The sequence below is a fragment of the Somniosus microcephalus genome, chromosome 7 (assembly GCF_052327205.1).
Source record: "Somniosus microcephalus isolate GS21.2 chromosome 7, FLI_Smic_1.0, whole genome shotgun sequence".
Lineage (NCBI taxonomy): Eukaryota > Metazoa > Chordata > Chondrichthyes > Squaliformes > Somniosidae > Somniosus > Somniosus microcephalus.
Genome location: NC_140993.1, coordinates 202646828 through 202666690, shown reverse-complemented (window position 1 = coordinate 202666690; position 19863 = coordinate 202646828). Strand labels below are relative to the sequence as shown.

General features: G+C 46.4%; 1 protein-coding gene across 5 annotated transcripts in view; it reads left to right on the top strand.

Moving 5' to 3' along the window:
* Positions 1–19863, top strand: part of LOC147115087 (collagen alpha-1(XV) chain-like) — a 483626-nt gene that overhangs the window by 381998 nt on the left and 81765 nt on the right. For 4 of the 5 annotated variants that reach the window (XM_085993355.1, XM_085993354.1, XM_085993352.1 and 1 more), the window contains 3 exons: positions 1448–1522; positions 1621–1680; positions 18896–18931. In XM_085993355.1, coding sequence (XP_085849481.1) covers positions 1448–1522; positions 1621–1680; positions 18896–18931 — 171 coding nt within the window. The remainder of the gene's footprint in view (positions 1–1447; positions 1523–1620; positions 1681–18895; positions 18932–19863) is intronic. The other variant, XM_085993353.1, reaches the window with a different exon arrangement.

The following is a 19863-nucleotide window of genomic DNA, read 5'->3' as shown; positions in this document are numbered from 1 at the left end:
AACCAAAGGTAAGAAGTAACATTTTTTTTAAACGTTCCTGTGGAGCAGGGGGAGCCTGGATTATGTGTTCAAGCTTCAGGAGTGGGACCTGAGCCCAGGACCTTCTGGCTCAGGGGCGAGAGAAATACCAAAGCTGATCGTTTTGTGTGACAAAACCCAGTGGCTGCCCAATGAGTTGGCAGGGAACCGCGTATGGCCAAGTGGTGGGTCAGGGGAACACTCTCAACTACCTGACTGAGTGCTGGCGAAGTGGAGGTGGCACTGCGTGAGCCGGCTGGCCCTGTTAGCCACTTTATGGCACTCTCCCCATAGGGCAGTACGGCAGAGAATGTGAGGGAGCAACTGAGCACTACTGCCACTGGCAATGCCAGACCTTTGGTACATGTTAGCTATAGGTGTCCTTGCAGCAGAGGGCATGCCTTTGCACCTGATTGTTAGCTGACCCAGAACCTGTGCTGCCAGTTCTATAAATACACTTCAACAATCTGACTGGATTTTCTACTTACATTGCAAAATGTGTTTGATGGCACAGAGATGTTGCTGGCTGCTGTCATACTTGAAACAAGGCATTTGAACTATTAAAATCTAACTTTCCAAGGACACATGCTGCCACTTCAATATCCCACGTGGCCTGTTCATTAACCGATCTCTGTAGCTTAATCCTGATAGCCATTGTTCCCCAACTAATATAAGCCAGGACCTTTCAAGTTGGGTGACGAGCACATGATATGCCTTCCCCATTCATTATCTAGAGCTTCCACCTGGGCCTTGAGTCCACAGGAGTCATGATCAGCCCTCACCCCTCCACCACCGCCCTGTAGCCAGGTCCAAACCCCACCCCACCCCATCCCCCTTCCTGGGACTTACCTGAGCAGGCGGCCCAAAATTGAAGTCTTCACCCGGAAGAGCTGCCTGTGGAGGAGTGACCAATGCCGGCACCTTGCACCGTGTATCTTGTTGAGGCCCGAGGACCAATTTCCATTGATCTTCGGGACTCTCGGTTGGGGCGCGCATTGGTCTCGAGTCTGGGCCTGAAAACAAGGCGCAGACCAAAATCTACCCATTCCTACTTTGTCCTGCCATTAGGAAGAAGCATTAAGGCACAGACATGATTCCATACAGGGGCATCAGGATTATTGGAGGGCGAGAGTCTCTGTGCTGCCTTTACTAGCAGCTAGTAGAGCTGCTCCTTTAAACTGGGGAATACTGCACTGTAAGGAGACAACCCAATGAGGGAAGAGATGTAAATTGCAGTGTAGGTGAGGGAAGTATCTGTTGGGTTTTAACCAAATGTAACAAGGAAATTTCATCAACTTTATTCCACATGAACACTAAAAATAACCCACACATTTGCATGAGGTGCTAAGACCTTTGAAAATGAATTGCTGATCAACGGTTATATAATGCATTATTTCACAACACAGGGCTTCTTTATTTAATGGCACAGGGTGAACGTGGTCAAGATGCTGTTGGTAAACAAGGACCTCCAGGCCCTCCAGGACCTACCGTGTCACTACACGAGGTGAGTGGTGCAACATTCTGGGCATCCTGAAGATGGTTTGCTACTTTTGAATGACTCTGTTTCCCATTCATCCCTTCCATTGTGATTCAATATTCTAGTTACTGATGAATGATACCGAAGGACGTCTAAACGTGACTAAACTACTTTCCGGGCTGCCTGTGAGTATTTATTCCTTAAGCTAAATATGTATTTTGGCTTTTTACTTCTATTTGAGTTTTCAGTGTAAACTTTAGCTTTGGCTAGAATTATTCTAACTATGCACTAAGAATTGCTTATATCGAGAGATTAATAATAGTCACTAACTACTGAATTTAGCATAATCTAACACTGCAATACCATGCCCATTTTAGAAATGGTGAGTATTGCCATACAGTTAATAATATAAAGTAAAAACAAAATCAAATCACAAAATCTATAATAAATATAAACATATATCCAACAACGAAGTCCATAATGGATCTAATACCATTAGTAAGAATGTCTTCAAAAGTCAACAAAGTTTTGGTTTACTCACACAAAACGTTGGTATACTTCCCACTGCTTGCCCAGTCAGTTATACTCTACCCGTTTGAACGCTGGCATCCCAGTCCCCAGTAAGAAGTCAACCCCTCTAGTTCCCAATAAAGCATTTGGTAGGCTGGTCAATCACCAGCACTACCATGATGGACTGCGGGCTTCCCTGGCTCAGACATCAAATTGCTGAGTATGTCAAACACCAATCTTCCACCATCAGCTGATCCAGCTTGGAGCCACTTTGACTCCACTTATCTTGCTCTCTCCCCTACCTTCACAGAGTACATTTATCACCAGTTGGTCATTAACTTAAAACTTGTTAATGACTTTGTTAAAATAGTACACAGAGGAAATTCTACCTTAAGTAAATGAAGCAAGCAATTTAAACTTGGTCACATTGACCTATATTAAGAAAAAAGAATGATATAATTGTCTCACAATTGCACCTTTGGTAAAGCAGAAGGAGGGGAATTGACTAGTGTTATAGTGAATGTAACATAATAACCCCATGAGTTAAATTACTGTATTAAACCTTATTGAACTTAATATGTGACTTCTCTGTACTTTGCTCCTGGTTGCGTTGACTATGCCCCCTGGACACTGCTCCTAACCACAAATGTGCCTCTCAAAAACAGAAAGTTTGATCTGATTTTATATGAAATAGATACAAGAGCTGCTTTTATCCAGCTTTGAAAATGAATGTGGAGCTAACTATACTTATCCGTTAGTGCTGATTCTGTCTCCTTAGACAGATATATTGGAAGAGTGTAAATTGTAGAATGTTATGCATGTTGAATGTTGGACACAAAATCACGGCCCCAAAATTCCTTGGGCAGGGGGTGGAATTGCGATTTCACAGTGGACTGCCAGTGGCGGGGTGAAGGAACAAAAGTCACAGCACTTCTGATGGGTGAGGGCATAATATGCTTGCCCACAATTTGTAAGTGAGGAAGATATATCATACAACTCGTTTCCCTGAATTACACGACACTGGATGCCAGACTTCGTTTAGCATTGTCAAAACTGGCAGTCATTCAAACCTTATTCGCAGAGAATAATAATTTGGTCAGAGCACAGGAAACGTGAAGGTTGAGGGAGAGCCTTCATGGTACGGTGCTGCACCACCAACTCACCGTAGGAAGAGTCTCTTAGGTCTCCCCTGAACTTTTTTAATAGATTGTCACAAAGCCTACTTTATGCTGGTGTGTGAATCAAAGGATAATGTTGCTGTAATGGTTTGTTTACATAATGTGGAAGGATGCTGAATGTATAAAGCTTCAGGTCACTCTCTGGCTTTCACTCATGATCCTGAACCACAAAAGAGAATTCCTGGAGTAGAATTATGACTTTCAACCCTTGCTCTCTCACCCCTCACAGCATCTGTTACCTTCAATAAAATTATCTGAAATCGCACACAGTGTATATGACGCACTGGTGCTGTGAGGAGGGTCATTTGATCCAGTTGGATGCTGCGCCATGGTAACATTCAGAGCTGATTGAACAACATGGAACAGCTGCATCACGAGATTCCCAGGAGGTTTTAACAAAGCAGGTTACAATGGCCCTGAGCAGACTCACCAATGTTTATTGTAGAGTTATAGTCCCAATGCGTACATATCAATTTCTCACTCTCTTAATTTAACTTCCGTATGTGTATAATGTTTTTATCTGTATAGTCCCTTGGTTAAGTGTTGACCAATCAGGCCTTACAAAAAAACATTTTCTCCACGATACGGTTACTATGACAGTTCCTGCCAACTTTTCTTTCTGTCACTACAACCAACAAAACATAAGAGAAAAAAAGGTTTTCTTCACCTTCTGGCTGTCTTCCTGCTTCAAGCCTGTTCTCTCCATGTCTTAGAGCAACCTGTCCATGTCCCCTTTGCCTCAGGCTCACTGTTGAGTCCCATCTACCTCCTGCCAGCTCACGCCTTGCTTTGGGACCACTCCTAAGCCTGACCTGCCACTCTCCTGCCCACAAGCCCGGTCTCCATTTTATTCCGTTATTGAAATCAATGGACGGACAATCATGGGCAACAACAACGGATGACTGATGTATCATTCATGGGAGAATTGTCAGAGCATTACATAAGTCTTTTACGTGGAGCTGTGAGGCAACAGCTCAGCTGTTCTAGAGTGGACGAGGCGGTTCAAGGACAGAAGTGCCAGTAGTGAGAACTTTATAAACTTTTCAATAATCAGTCTCGATATTATTTATTAAAGCTGTGGATAGATTTCTTTCAAAAAATAATGTTTTGGGATACAGTATATGAGTAATTTGAGACATCACATGCTTGGAAGGAACAGGTGACTTTGAACCTATGGTTCCCAAAGCTCTCCACCACTGGGGGTTTTCCTCGCATCATGTCTGGGTCCGTTGTAGACTAATTGATAGAGATTGATTGCTATGATTAGTCAACAACTCCATTATCATTGTATCATGAACCAGGATGGTAAAATGTGAATCTTTGGAATTCTCTACCCCAGAGGGCTGTGGATGCTCAGTCGTTGAGCATATCCAAGACTGAGATCGATAGATTCTTGGGCACTAAGGGAATCAAGGGATATGGGGATAGGGTAGGAAAGTGAAGTTGATGTAGAAGTTCAACCATGATCTTATTGAATGGCGGAGCAGACTCGAGGGATCATATGGCCTACTCCTGCTCCTATTTCTTATGTTCTTATGGACCTTGGTGATTTTTGTCTAGCAATTCTAATGTGACGTTAATCTCAATTTCTTTAATTCTATCTTTATGGCTGAAACATTTAGATATCATTTTAAGCACCAAAGTCCCATCCTTGCAGGAAGTTCCTTAATTTTTAGCCTCAATTGCTAAGTGATGTGATGATGGAGTCTCCCGTCAAACCGATTGGTGATGTAATGTGCAGCTGCTAACTTGTTTTTCTGCTGGGCCAATGAATTCAGATATTGACTGCTGCACCTTATAGCAGCTAAATGGTCAATAGTCCTACACAATGCTTTAGAAAGACAAAGAACGTATGATTTACAAGGATCTCAATTTTCAGGAAATACAAGAGAGTAAAGTTATGTTATAAATATATTGGGCTAAAAATTTGATAGCCCCCGAAAACGGTTTGGGGATCGTGATGCGAGATTAACTCGCGCCCATTCAAAGTAATGCAGGCAGCATACAAATGTGGTGCTGCCTGCTAATTTAAATGATAGTGGCGTGCAGCCCAGCGCTAAACGCACTGCTGACTGGCTGCGTGCTCAGCAGGGGGCCCAAGTTCATGCAAGGCTAGCACCAATTAAAGCCAGCCTGCACCTCTTAAAGGTGAGGTGCAGTTTGATGAGACCAGGTGCTGAAAGTCATTCCAGAAGGCAGTTTCAACTGGGAAACATTCAGCAATGGCACAACAGGCCAGAGAGAGGGCTACAACGTTCCAGATGCAGCTCTGGAGGCCTTAGTACAAGAGATGGAGAGGAAGAGAGAGGTCCTGTTTCCATAGGGGGACAGGAGGCCCTCCAGACAGACACTGCAAAGGCAGTGAGAGCAGATAGCCATGGAGGGCAATGCCAACACTGTTGCACTGAGGACCTGGAGGCAGTGCCGGACCTCATACGACTGGTCAGGATGAGTGAATGCATCTTCAAATGCCATATCCTAGAAATTGCACCACACACTGCTCAATTCACCACACCCCCATTGGCCACCCACCAACAATCTCTATCAATCACAACTCATACCTCACATTCATATGCTCCATTTCACCCTCATACACTTACCACCACTGCAAGTCTCACACATACATCTCACAACTTGCACACACTGCTAGCTATTCAACCATGACAGCCATACCAGCCTAACATATTGCACCACACTCACTGGCACACTTCCCTCTCTCTTGCAAGACAAAGTGGCACGCAACTGTAGTCAGTGGCAGCTAACCGGAGGGGGACAGGGGTGCCTCCATATCCTGACCCTGCTCAAGGAGACGATGCTCAGCATAATTAGAGTGATGCGATTGAGGCCGTGGCCAGCGGCGGCGCTAAAACCATTGAACATGGCGGTATCCTCATACCTAATCCTCCTTCTCGCATCCCACTTCCCACTCATCCCACAATCTCTTGTGATTTACAAGCCACAGATGGTGTAAGCATGCACTTCATGCTTCCCTGCTCCCCCATCTCCCCTCACCACAACCCTACCCTTGTGCCTTTCTCATTTCAGAGACCCAAGAAATCCAATCTGGCTAGGCAGTGGCGGAAGAGGAAGAGGAGTGATGATAAAGAAGAAACACCGTCACTCGATCTGACACTCGCAGCCACCATCTCAGATACTGGCACTGTGCAGACTTTAGAGGGTAGCTTAGAGGCGGGATCTGCACATGGTGAGACATTGGGCATGAGTGGGCTACAGCCAGGGCAGGAGGAAAGGGTAGTGCAGGTACCAGCTCCCCAGAGGGCAAGGACGCACGTGAGTTCTGCTGCAGAGGACTCAGGTGAGGACTTCGATGGGGTGGCCTACAGAACAAATCCATTGGGTATTCACAATGAAATGCTTGGTGCATTGGCAGGTCTGCCAGAAAGCCTGAGTGCAATGTCAGGGAGTATGGAGGAGTCCAGCTCCAATCTTGCACAGGGCTTTGTAGCCCATCTTTTCCAGCATGGACGGGGTGGGCAGATCTATTAGCATACTTGTGGACCCAATCATCATGTAGCGTCTGATGGCCAATATCTCAGCTTCCATTGCAGCACAAGCACAAGCCACCCAACATCTGAGTGCTGCAATGGAGGCTCAGACTGAAGTCATGCAAGCTCAGCTTGCTGTCACGCAAGCTCAGACAGCTGCATTCATGGCTGCGGTTAGTAGTGTTGAAAGGGGCTTGCAGAGTGTCACAGCAGTCCAACAATCCAGCAGTCCAGCAGATTACTAGGATTGCTAAGGCTTTGTTTGAGAGCGTCCTGCAAGGTCATCTGCAGTCTCCTCCCACTGAAAGTCAGCTTCCTTCCACCAGATATGCTGTAGCCACTGGGGTAGCACTTCATAGGAGCACTAGGACAGGCAAAGGCACACTGAAGACAGGCACTAAGGGAATGCATAAGGGTGATTAGTTGACTGTTGAATGAAATATTGAAATGGTTTGATTCATAAAATTGGTTTGGCATCTTTGTTTTGTGGTGGCTTTTATTGTAGCATTGTGGCCACTGTAATAGTCAGTAACAGACAGAAGGTAAGGTGTGGGGTTATTGGTGATTGAGGAATTGGGGTTACATTCACTGGTACCACAGTTGGGTGAGTCGATCCCGGACAGCCCGCACAGAAAGAGGCTGTCTGGTTGCATCCTCCCTTCTTCCTCCTCCTCTTCCACTTCCTCCTCCACCACCTGATCCTCCTCAGCTGGTCACCGTATGCGTGGTGGCAAGGGTTGTGCCCCCCATGATGGCAAAGTTGTGGAGCATGAAGCAGACCACGATGAATCTTGAGACACACTCTGGCGAGCACTGCATGGCTCCTCCAGAGTGGTCTAGGCAGCGGAAGTGTTGTTTAAGGATGCCAATGATCTGCTCTATCAGATATAGTGAACAGTGAGGAGGAGAGTGATAGATTTCAGGAAGACATAGACAGGCTGGTGAAATGGACGGACACGTGGCAGACGAAATTTAACGCAGAAAAGTGTGAAGTGATACATTTTGGTAGAAAGAATGAGGAGAGGAAATATAGGGCTCGAATTTCATCGGGCCGTTGAGGCAGGATTGGAGGCGTGTGGGGGGTTAAAATTGCAAAGACTGGCGGGTGGGCCCAACCCCGCCTCCAAGCAATTTTTATTAAATCATGTCTACTGGGCCCGTCTCCGTCCCGCCTCCAAGAGGTGGGATAGGCCGTTAAGGTCCTTAACAAGCACTAAATTGCCTCTATAATGCCATTTTGATAGGCCTTTGTGATTTTAACCTTTTTCCCACGTGAAGCACGCCTGTTCTGCAACACAACGGTGAAACCTGGCGGTAGCACAATTGGATTGCTGACTATCAGCTGCAGCTCAACCATTAAATAGGAGATTTGATCAGCCATCATTTGCAGGTGGCAGGACTTTGTTGTCTCAGGTCTGTTGGAACTTTTAGAAGGCATAACCACAGCTGTGGAAGTTTGGAGCCTGACACCCATCTCCAGTGTGACCTCCTGGGAAACCCCTCGCGCCACCTTCACTAACCACTTCCTCAACTGAGGCATATACCAGAAGCATGGGAGGCATTTATTTCCTTCCCTTCTGGACATCAGATGAGGACGAAGACCAGACGCGGCACCAGCAGAACCAGGAACAGCAGCAGCACCAACAGCAGCAGCAACAACAGGAGCACCAAGCTGCTGCTCACCCACCTGAAGCTGCACAGGCCAGAAGGGGCCAGCGCATGGAAGCCCGTCGGCGCAGGAGATACCCCCCAAACAGGGTCTACAGACACAGGGTCAGCTACCTCAACATGTCTGAGCAGCAGTGCCAAAGGCGGCTCTGACTTTCACGAGAGGTAGTGGGTGACATCTGCACAATGCTGCAACAAGACCTGGAGCCCAGAGGACCAGGTGGACAACCCTTACCAGTAAATGTCAAAGTCACCACAGCACTCAACTTTTTTGCCTCGGGCTCATTCCTAGGATTAGCAGCAGACATCAGCGGCATCTCCCAGGCGGCCGCACACACTTGCATCACGCAGGTAACCGATGCCCTCTTTGCCATCGCGCACAATCACATCCATTTCACCAAGGATCAAGCAAGTGTCACGGCACGTGCAGTTGGATTAGCTAATCTGGCAGGCTTTCCAAGGGTGCAGGGCATCGTTGACTGCACACATGTGGCCCTTAAGGCACCCCATCGCAATCCAGGTATTTTTGTCAACCGCAAGGGCTTCCACTCCCTTAATGTTCAGCTGGTGTGTGACCACAAGAAGGAAATTTTGAATGTTTGTGCCAAGTACCCTGGCAGTTGCCATGACTCCTTCATACTGCGCCAGTCTAGTGTGCCTCCGCTATTCAGTCCGCCAGACCAACTTAACGGATGGCTACTTGAAGACAAGGGCTATCCCCTGAAGACGTGGCTAATGACGCCGTTGAGGAGCCCATCCAACAAAGCTGAGGAGAGCTACAACTCCAGCCAGATGTCCACCAGAGCCATAATCGAGCAAACCATCGGTTTGCTGAAGATGCGCTTCAGATGCCTGGATAGATCAGGTGGAGCCCTGCAGTATTCAGCAGCCAGGGTCTCCAGAATCGTCGTGGTTTGCTGTGCACTTCACAACATGGCACAGTGTCGTGCCTTGCAGATTCCTGAGGACCAAGTGGCTCATCACATATCCTCCTCAGATGAGGAGGAGGAGGAGGAGGAGAGTGAAAACTAACATCTTGCAAAGGCCCATCAACCAGCGGCAGCAGTACGCGAGAACATTGCTGCCCGGGATGCAAGGAACGCACTCATCTTGGCCAGATTTGCTTAGCCTAGCCAATCAAGCACTTTTGCCTCGCAGCTTCTTACCTGAGCATCGACAATGGCCAAGAACCAGCGGATTCCTAGCAATTTGACCAGCATACTGACAATTGCAAGTAATCCTAAGCCCTCAATGTGGAAGTCCCATTCGTGAAATAACACACACCACAACTACAGCACTAGCCATCAGATTTTTTATTTACAGTAATCATCTGATGGCTTTTTAACATAAAACATCAAATTTCACCCAAGTGACTACCCTTGTAATTATTTGTGCAGTATCTTTCTCTTACGCGTGCTCCTACATGGTGCTTCCCCTGTGGCTTCAGCAGATGTGGAGGCCCCTTGCTCACTTTCTTGCTGCTCCTGTCTTGACACCTTCAGCGGGCGTCCTCTGGAGTTGTGAACCTGTGAAGGCTCGCCAACAGTCTGCTGCTCCTGCGGCTGTGCAGGGGTTGAGACGCCGATCTCAGTTGGGTGTGGACTCTGGTGGGGCTCTGACCGAGGGCTCTGCAGTGGCATGGAAGTGTGAGCGCTTGGAGAGGAGCCCCCACTTCCTTGATGTCTGCCACCAACCTCCCTCTCATGGGCCAGGTCCCCCTCAGCGCTTGCAAATGGCTTGAGAGCACCTTGCTGCACATCAGGGGGGCTTGGGGACCCATATCTGCATTGGCAGTCCTACTCAGAAGGACTTCCATGAAGGTCTGGTTTCTCTGTTCAATAGATGACCATCGCTCCTCCAGAGATGTCATTCTATTCAGAACACTCACCATGTTTTCTGCACTCTGGCGACTTATCACCTCCATGGAGGTTGCCATCCTTTCCATGGTGATGCGTTCATGCGCCAATTACTCCACAAAGGCTCTGCTCATGTTCGCAATGGACTCCTCCATTCGCTCCACACTCGCAGTGACCCTGGAGACAAAACCTGCCAGAGACACAGCGCCAGGGACCCGGGTTCGAATCCGGCCTCGGGCGACTGTCTGTGTGGAGTTTGCACATTCTCCCCGTGTTTGCGTGGGTTTCCTCCGGGTGCTCCGGTTTCCTCCCACAGTCCAAAGATGTGCGGGTTAGGTTGATTGGCTATGATAAATTGACCCTTAGTGTTAGGGGGATTAAATACGTGGGGTTACGGGGATAGGGTGGGATATGTGTTGGTGTAGGGGTTACGGGGATCGGGCGGGATATGTGTCGGTGCAGGCTCGATGGGCCGAAATGGCCTCTATCTGCACTGTGGGGTTTCTGTGATTTCTGTGATTCTGATCTGTTCCTGGAGTTCCAGCACCGCTGATCTTATGGATGGACCCAGAGGCAGAGGGTCAACATGCAGCCTGAGCCAAGCTGGCAGAGTCCTGCACCCTCCGACTCGCACTCTCCACTGCTGTCCCTGTCTCCACAATCTGCTGATGCTCACTTGTGAGCTGTGATACACCAGGTGACAACACTACTCTATCTCGCGATGTTCCCTCCGAGGTGTGAGTGTCTGCGCTGGTGCTGGGTGCGGTGAATTCTGCTGACGCTGCGCCCTCAGAGGTTGCAGCTCCCTCTGAGGAGTCTTGAGGCTCATGCTCTTCCTCCTGGATAGTGGGGATGGGTGCTTGCGATGGTCCTGTGGGGGAGTAAAGGAAAGAGTCAGCGATGTGAGGCCAAGGTTACATGCACATTGCATATTGCAGATGATCATAAGTCTATCTGTTAAAGCTTCAGAATCATTATCAGCGACTCATGCAATGTCATTGAGAGAGATGGAAAACTATTCTGTCACCAGCTTGCTCTGATGCACACGTCTGTCCGTCCCCCACTTGGGAATCTTCCTCCACTCCCACGATCTCCAGGATTGCCTCCTCCCAGGTGGTGAGCTGGGCTACTGAGGGTGGCCCTCCTCCTGTCCTCACTCTTTCCCTCTTATTGTGAGCTCTCTTTTCCTGCAATGAGGGAGACAAGTGGCGTTTGAGTGAGAATGAAGGAGTGAGTGTAGAGAATCCATAGCATAGATGCTTAGAAGGAGACAAAGATGGAGTGAGGTGACAAGACCAAGGGCCCTCCCTGTGTGTTGTCAGTTGTAATTGCATCACGGTGATAGGGAGTGTGAGGGCTGCATAGTCGAATAGTTAGGTGAATGTGACCATAGAGAGAGAGGGAATTTGTAAGGGTGCATGGATGTCAGTGTTAAGATCCACACAGCCTTGGTTTGCTAGGGAGGCTTCTTCCTCCCTGAAGAAGGGAAGAGCACCTCTTTATTTGCTCTTGCTCCCTCTACTAAAGCCTGCAGGGCAACGCCATCAAAGCGGGGTGCAGACCTAGGTCTCTGGCTGGCCATTCTTCCTGCAGGTGCCTCTAACATGCAAGGGCAAAAGCTTGGCAGTCTGCAGAAGAAGCAAGGCGTTTTGCAGACCTTAAATACAGCAGCAATGATGATGTCATCGGAGTGGACTTTCAGACTGGAAAAACTCATTGGCCATGGGTTCCCACACGTTGGAACTCAATTGGCCAATAAAGTTAAAATGACATCATTTTCCCACATCGATTTAGAATCGGGTGGCTAACATGAAATGCGGATTACACAACCCCAGCCCACCCCAGTATCTAAATCCAGCCCATAAAGTAAATGGTGCAATCCTAAAGGGGATGCACGAACAGACAGACCTGGGAGTATGTGTGCACAAATCATTGAAGGTGGCAGGGCAGGTTGATAAAGCAGTTACAAAGGCTTACGGGATCCTGGGCTTCATGAATAGAGGTATAGGGTAGGATTTTCATTGGGCCGTGGAGGCAGGATTATAGCGTGTGGGGGGTTAAAATCACGAAATCGGGGGGCACGAACCCATCCTGACCCAACCCGCCTCCATGCCAGTTTCAAAGGAGGCGGATACCCGACCTGTACTGGGAGCCGCCTCCCCGAGGCGGGAAAGGGATTAGTGCCAATTAACTGCCTGTTAACAGGTAGGTAACAGGCAGGTTTTAGCCTAATCCCTATTTTTATTCCTGAAGTGTGGGATTCCCGACGGCTCCAAACCACGCCAAGTTAGCGAGGCGGACCGTCGGGCTGAAGGGCTTGGAGGGTTCGAGATGTCCGGTGTTCAGGTGAGTGATGGGTACATGAGTGCAGAGGTAAGTGTGTTTGGTGTGTTTAAAGAAGTTTAATTACCTTTACTTACCTTTACAGCCTTCCTTCCTTCGGGTCTCGGGAGTCCCTCATCTCACCGGCACAGAAAGCAGAATGGCCATGAAATGTCAAAAGTTGCAGCATTCAGCTTTCTGCTTTCTGTTCTGGAGAGATCGCTAAATCAGCCTGAGAGGAAGGAATTAACTTAGTGTACAGATTGTCAGTGTTTGACAGCTTCAAAGAGCTGTCAAATGCTGATATTTCATCTGTCAAAAGCTCTTGACAGATGAAATGTTAATCTGTGACATCACCTGTTGCTGGGTGGCCCTTAATTGGGCGGGCTCAACAAGGTCAATCAAGTGAAAATCGAGTGGGTTGGCCACAACTCGATGGAGGTGGGACTACAACCCCAAAAGTTGTAGTCCCGCCTCCTACACGCCTTCAGTATCAAAATCCAGCCCATAGAGTACAAAAGTGTGGCAATTATGATGAACCTGTATAAAACATTGGTTCGGCCCCAACTGGAATAATGTTTCCAATTCTGGCAACCGCACTTTAGGAAGGCTGTGAAGGCCTTAGAGAAGGTGCAGAAAAGATTTACGAGAATGATTCCAGGAATGAGGGACTTCAGTTACGTTGGTAGACTGGAGAAGCTGGGGTTGTTCTCCATGGAGCAGAGAAGATTGAGAGGCGATTTGATAGAAGTTATTCAAAATCCTGAGGGGTCTGGACAGAGTAGATAGAGACAAACTGTTCCCATTGGCGGAAGGGTCGTGAACCAGAGGACACAGGTTTAAGGTGATTGCCAAAAGAACCAAAGGCGAAGTAAGGAAAAACTTTTTTACGCAGCGAGTGGTTAAGATCTGGGATGCACTGCCTGAAAGGGTGGTGGAGGCAGACTCAATCTTTCAAAAGGAATTGGATAAGAATCTGAAGGTAAAATATTTGCAGGGCTATGGGGGAAGGTCCGGGGAGTGGAACTAGCTGAGAACCGTCACAGGCTCGACGGCCGAATGGTCTTCTTCCATGCTGTAACCATTCTATGATTCTATGCTTCCGTGTGGCAGAATGCCTTTCATTGTATGCATGGTGCCCATTTGTGCATGGTTTGTGCAGTGGAGTTATGAGCCAGGTGGTCAGCCTTTGTCACCCAGTAGCCACCCTCTGGTTTGTCGTGGTGGCTCAAATGTTGATGGTACTGCCGCAGAATGAAGACATCATGACTGCTGCCAGGATACCGAGCATTGACCTGCATGATGCACTGAGTATGGTCGCACACCAGCTGGACACCGAGGGAGTGGAATCCCTTCCAATTGCGGTACATGTCCAAATTCACATGCGGCACCCGCAAAGCAGCGTACATGCAGTCAATAGCACCCTGAACCATGGGGAAGCCTGCTATCCTGACGAAGCTACGTGCTCGCTCTGCCTGCTTCTCTCTGGCAAGAGAGAATGAAATGTATTCAGCTCTCTTTGCATACAGAGCCTCACACCTCCCTTATACAGGAGGGGACGGCGAACTGGGAGATGTTACAGATGTCACCTGCTCCAGCCTAGAAGGTGCCCGACGTGAAGAAGTTCAAGGCCACGGTCACATTTACAGTCACTGGCAATGCCGTCCTCGCCCTGGACTGAGGCTGCAGGTCTGCCTGCAGCAGGTGGCAGATTCCAGTGAGTACCTCCTTAGTAAAACGGAGACATCACACACACGGTTTGTTGCTGAGGTTGAGGTAATAGAATTGCTCCCTGAAGACCCTGGGTGGATGTGGCCTCCTGCTGAGAACCCTTCTCCCCCTCCTCCTCCTCCTCCTGCCTTTTCTAGCAGCTTGTCCTGCTCTGTGTCTCCTCTGCTCACTCTCCCTGTCGTGCTGCAGGCTAAGGGGGATACAAACTACTGCTGCCATGTCTGGGAGCAACTGCTCTCAGCAGACCCCTTGCAAGTCAGTACCAAGTCCTTAAGCACATGCCACACCACACCTTGTAGACTTTAGGCAACTTTAAAGTAGTCTAGAAAGCATCAAACAGTTCTACAAATTCAGTAACAACTAGTAGAAATCAATCAGCAACTAATCTGTAAGTAAGTAATGATCCCTTTAAGTAGTGCTGGTGGCGGGTCCTTCCTATTGCTGAATGCATGTTTAGCTGTGGGAGGTTAAGAGAGGCATTAGTTCCATTGTTGAGGTCGAACTGCATACTTCCAGCGCACGCTCCCAGCACCTACACTAACGCCCACACCAGAAGTGTCCACGTGCTGCTCGGATGCCATTTTCGACCCAAAATGGCACCCGTAGTGCCTAAACAACAGGGTCTACACAATCGAATTTTTAGCCCAAAGTATTTAGTGCAAATTATAATATGTAAATAATCACCTGCACTAGATAGGAAAACACAGTAAGAAGCACTAATGGGCTCAAAGGTGCTGATTGTTGAACAAGTCCCAGTTTTTATGACACAAAAACGAATCTTGTATGTTACAAATAGTCTGCACACCCCCACGTACCCTAACCCTTGCATGGAAAACACACACCCACTTACCCTTACCTTTGTGTGCATCATTTCAGACACAGGACAGTATACAAAGTAGAGGATTGGATTTTCCCAGACTGCTTCGTACCCTAGTATATTGGCGGCAAACAGCCCAGTACCAATAGTAATCTCCTACTTCAAATGTTGCAGATCAGCAACTTCACTCACCTCCCCCAGATTACCGGATAATAGTGGTGAACTATTGCTTCCCACATAGGAACAGGAGTAGGCCATTCAGCCCCTCGAGCCTGTTCTGCCATTCAATGAGATCATGGCTGATCTGCGACCTAACTCCATATACAGGAAACTTCGCGATATCCGGCACCGACGGGACCGAGCTGCTGCCGATCTATCAAAACTTCCGGATAGACCAGCGCTAATGTTGAAGGATACGGAGGTTTTCATCTCCGTATCTGACAACAAACACTGTTGCTTAGCAACAGCTTGTAAATACTCGGCCCGTACCTTGGAAGCGTCTCTGAAGCTGTTGCTAAGCTACAGAGACGCTTTCCAGAGCCTGACTGTTAAAAAAATGCTAGGAGAAGAAAAAAACCTAACCAAAACGGCTGCTGATTTCTGCCGTTAGATCGAGGTTTCCGGACATACAACCTCCGGATAAACCAAAGTTTCCTGTACCTGCCTTTGGCCCGTATCCCTTAATACATATTGTTAACAAAAAGCTATCAATCTCCAATTTAAAATTAACAGTTGATCTAGCATCAATTGCCGTTAGCAGAAGAGAGTTCCAAACTTCTACCACCCTTTGTGTGTAGAAGTGTTTCCTAATTTCACTCCTGAAAAGTCTGGCTCTATTTTTTAGACTATGCTCCCTAGTCCTAGAATCCCCAACTATCTACCCTATCTGTTCCCCTTAATATCTTGAAAACTTCGATCAGATCACCCCTTAACCGTCTAAATTCTAGGGAATACAACCCTAATTTGTGTAATCTCTCCTTGTAACTTAACCCTTGAAGTCCGGGTACCATTCTGGTAAACCTACGCTGCACTCCCTCCAAGGCCAATATATCCTTCCTAAGGTGTGGTACCCAGAACTGCTCACAGTACTCCAGGTGTGGTCTAACCAGGGTTTTGTGTAGCTGCAGCATAACTTCTACCCCCTTGTATTCTAGTCCTCTCGATATAAAGACCAGCATTCCATTAGCCTTTTTAATTATTTTCTGTACCTGTTCATGACATTTTAATGATCTATGTATCTGAACCCCCAAGTCTCTTTGGACAGCCACTGTTTCTAGCTTTTCACCATTTAGAAAGTACCCTTTCTATCCTTTTTTAGATCCAAAGTGGATGACCTCACATTTGCCTATATTGAAATCCATTTGCCACAGTTTTTCCCATTCATTTAATCTGTGACCCTTTGTAATTTTATGCTTTCATCTACACTGCCTACAATGCTGCCTATCTTTGTGTCATCGACAAATTTGGGTATATGACTTTCTATGCCATCACCTAAGTCGTTAATAAATATTGTGTATAGCTGAGGTCCCAAAACAGATCCCTGCGGGACACGAGTCACACACATCCTGCCAATTGGAGTACCTACCTATTATCCCTAACCAGGTCAATAATTTGTCCTCAATTCCGTGGGCTTCTGCCTTAGTTAACAGTCTTTTATGTGGGACTTTATCAAATGCCTTCTGGAAGTCCATATAAATAACATCCCTAGACATTCCCCTGTCCACTACTTTAGTCACCTCCTCAAAAAATTCAATCAGATTTGTCAGGCATGACCTACCTTTCACAAATCCATTCTGGCTCTCTCTGATCAACTGAAAATTTTGGAGGTGTTCAATCACCCTATCCTTAATTATAGACTCTAACAATTTCCCCACAACAGATGTTAGGCTAACTGGTCTGTAGTTCCCTGGTTTCCTTCTCTCACCGTTCTTAAATAACGGAGTGACATGCATAATGTTCCAATCTAAAGGAACGGTTCCTGAATCAAGAGAATTTTGGAAGATTATAGTTAGGGCATCTGCAATGTGCTCACCTGCTTCCTTTAAAACCTTGGGATGGAAACCATCTGGTCCTGGGGATTTGTCACTCTTTAGTGTCACTATTTTCTTCATTACTGTTATTTTACTTACATTAATTTTATTGAGTCCCTGTCCCTGATTCAATATTAGTTTCCTTTTGGATTTCCGTCATGCTATCCTCTTCCTCTACTGTAAATACTAACGGAAAGTAATTATTCGACATGTCCACCATTTCCTTATTAACATTGACAATATTACTGCTTTCAGTTTTTAAGGGGCCAACATTGCTCCTGACTACCCTCTTTTTTCTAATATAATTGTAAAAATTCATTTTACGATTTTGATATCCCTTACAAGTTTCTTTTCATATTCCCTTTTTGTAGCTCTTGTTATCTGTTTTGTGACCCTTTGCTGTTCTTTGTACCTTTCCCATTCGCCAGGATCTGTGTTATTTTTTGCATTTTTGTATGTCCTTTCTTTTTGTTTTATGCTGTCCCTTACCGCTTCAGTTGTCCATGGTTGGTTTTTTTGTATGTCCTTTCTTTTTGTTTTATGTTGTCCCTTTTACCTCCTCAGTTGTCCATGGTTGGTTTTTTTGTATGTCCTTTCTTTTTGTTTTATGCTGTCCCTCACCTCCTCAGTTGTCCATGGTTGGTTTTTTTGTATGTCCTTTTTGTTTTATGCTGTCCCTCACCTCCTCAGTTGTCCATGGTTGGTTTTTTTGTATGTCCTTTCTTTTTGTTTTATGCTGTCCCTTTTACCTCCTCAGTTGTCCATGGTTGGTTTTTTTGTATGTCCTTTTTGTTTTATGCTGTCCCTCACCTCCTCAGTTGTCCATGGTTGGTTTTTTTGTATGTCCTTTTTGTTTTATGCTGTCCCTTTTACCTCCTCAGTTGTCCATGGTTGGTTTTTTTGTATGTCCTTTTTGTTTTATGCTGTCCCTCACCTCCTCAGTTGTCCATGGTTGGTTTTTTTGTATGTCCTTTTTGTTTTATGCTGTCCCTTTTACCTCCTCAGTTGTCCATGGTTGGTTTTTTTGTATGTCCTTTTTGTTTTATGCTGTCCCTCACCTCCTCAGTTGTCCATGGTTGGTTTTTTTGTATGTCCTTTCTTTTTGTTTTATGCTGTCCCTTTTACCTCCTCAGTTGTCCATGGTTGGTTTTTTTGGCAAGTAGAGCTCTTGCCCCTCATGGGGTATAATCTGGGTCTGTATCACCTTCAATTCTTTTTTGAGCATCTCCCACTGATCTTCGGTCGTTTTACCCATTAACAGATTTGCCCAGTTTACTGTGGACAGTCTCTGCCTCATCCCATTGAAGTTGGCCGCACCTAAATCTAGAATCTTAGCTGTTTTGCGTTTCTCCTTTTCAAATGCTACGTTGAACTCGATCATGTCATGATCGCTATTAGATAAATGTTCACGCACAGTTAGGCTGTTAACTAAATCTGGCTCATTACTCATTACTAAATCTAATATGGCATGACCCCCCACATGAGGGTCATCAGCAAATTATGTTGCAAAGTGCCAGTAAAGTCAACAGAAAATGGGATGGCAATACAACCGGGAAATGTTAGAAGCTGGAGGCACATAGAGGCCTTACAAAGGTACTAACCGTGGCATGTAAAAACCAAAAACATGCATGGCATGCGGAGTGCATGGGTATCGCACGTTAATGCTGTTATTTGAACACACAGGCCCAGCCCTTTTAATTCTTGAAATGAAATGTTTGAAGTTGTTGCTGGTTCTTCAGCTGTTATGCATTTTTTTTAAATTTCTTCTTGTCTTTGCATCAGGGATCAGAAGGTATGCCTGGTCAAGCTGGATTTCCTGTAAGATTGCCTTTAATTTTATTTGCATCTTAATTGTCTTTAGTACTGAGGAAATGGCCGAGTTGATTCATTGCTTCTTTATTTTGGTTTTGTCATGGCAACAGACTATAGTTTGGATTGTCAGATAACACTGAAATGAAGAAAAAAACTTGCATGCATATAGCACCTTTCATGACCTTGAGACATCCCAAATCGCATTACCGCCAATGAAGTACTTTTTGAAGTGTAGTCACTGTTGTAATGTAGGAAACCCGGCAGCCAATTTGCACTCAGTAAGGCCTCACAGACAGCAATGAAGTAAATGACCAGATCATCTGTTTTAGATGTTGGTTGATGGATAAATATTGGCCAGGACAATGGGGAGAACTCCCTTGCTCTTCTTCGAATAGTGCTGTGGGGTCTTTTATGACCACCTGAGAAGGTAGATGAGGCCTCAGTTTAACATCTTATCAAAAGATGGCACCTCTGACAGTGCAGCAGTCCCTCAATACTGCACTGGATTATCAACCTAGATTATGTGCTCAAGGCTCCTTCTGACTCAGAGGCAAGAGTGACACAAAAGGTCCTAGAATTTCCAGTTCTTGCTGTGACAACACTGACTGGACACTAGATCCAAATTCACAGACCACCGTTCACAGATATCACCAAGTGCTGACTATCCAGCCTGGTGGCAGCACTTCACTTTAATATCTTTCGCTAAAGGACTGTCTTGTAGTAAGCCTGGTTTGTTTTGCAGTCCTACAGACAGACAATAACGAACGATTCACTATGATATTGGCAAAGTATGACGTCAACAACTGCAACCTGCATTTATATACCATCTGCAATGTAGAAAAACATCCCATGGTGCTTCTGAGCCAAAAGAAAGAGATATTAGGAAGTGGTGGACGGGTGAGCTTTAAACAACGTCATAATAGAGACGTTCTACAGAC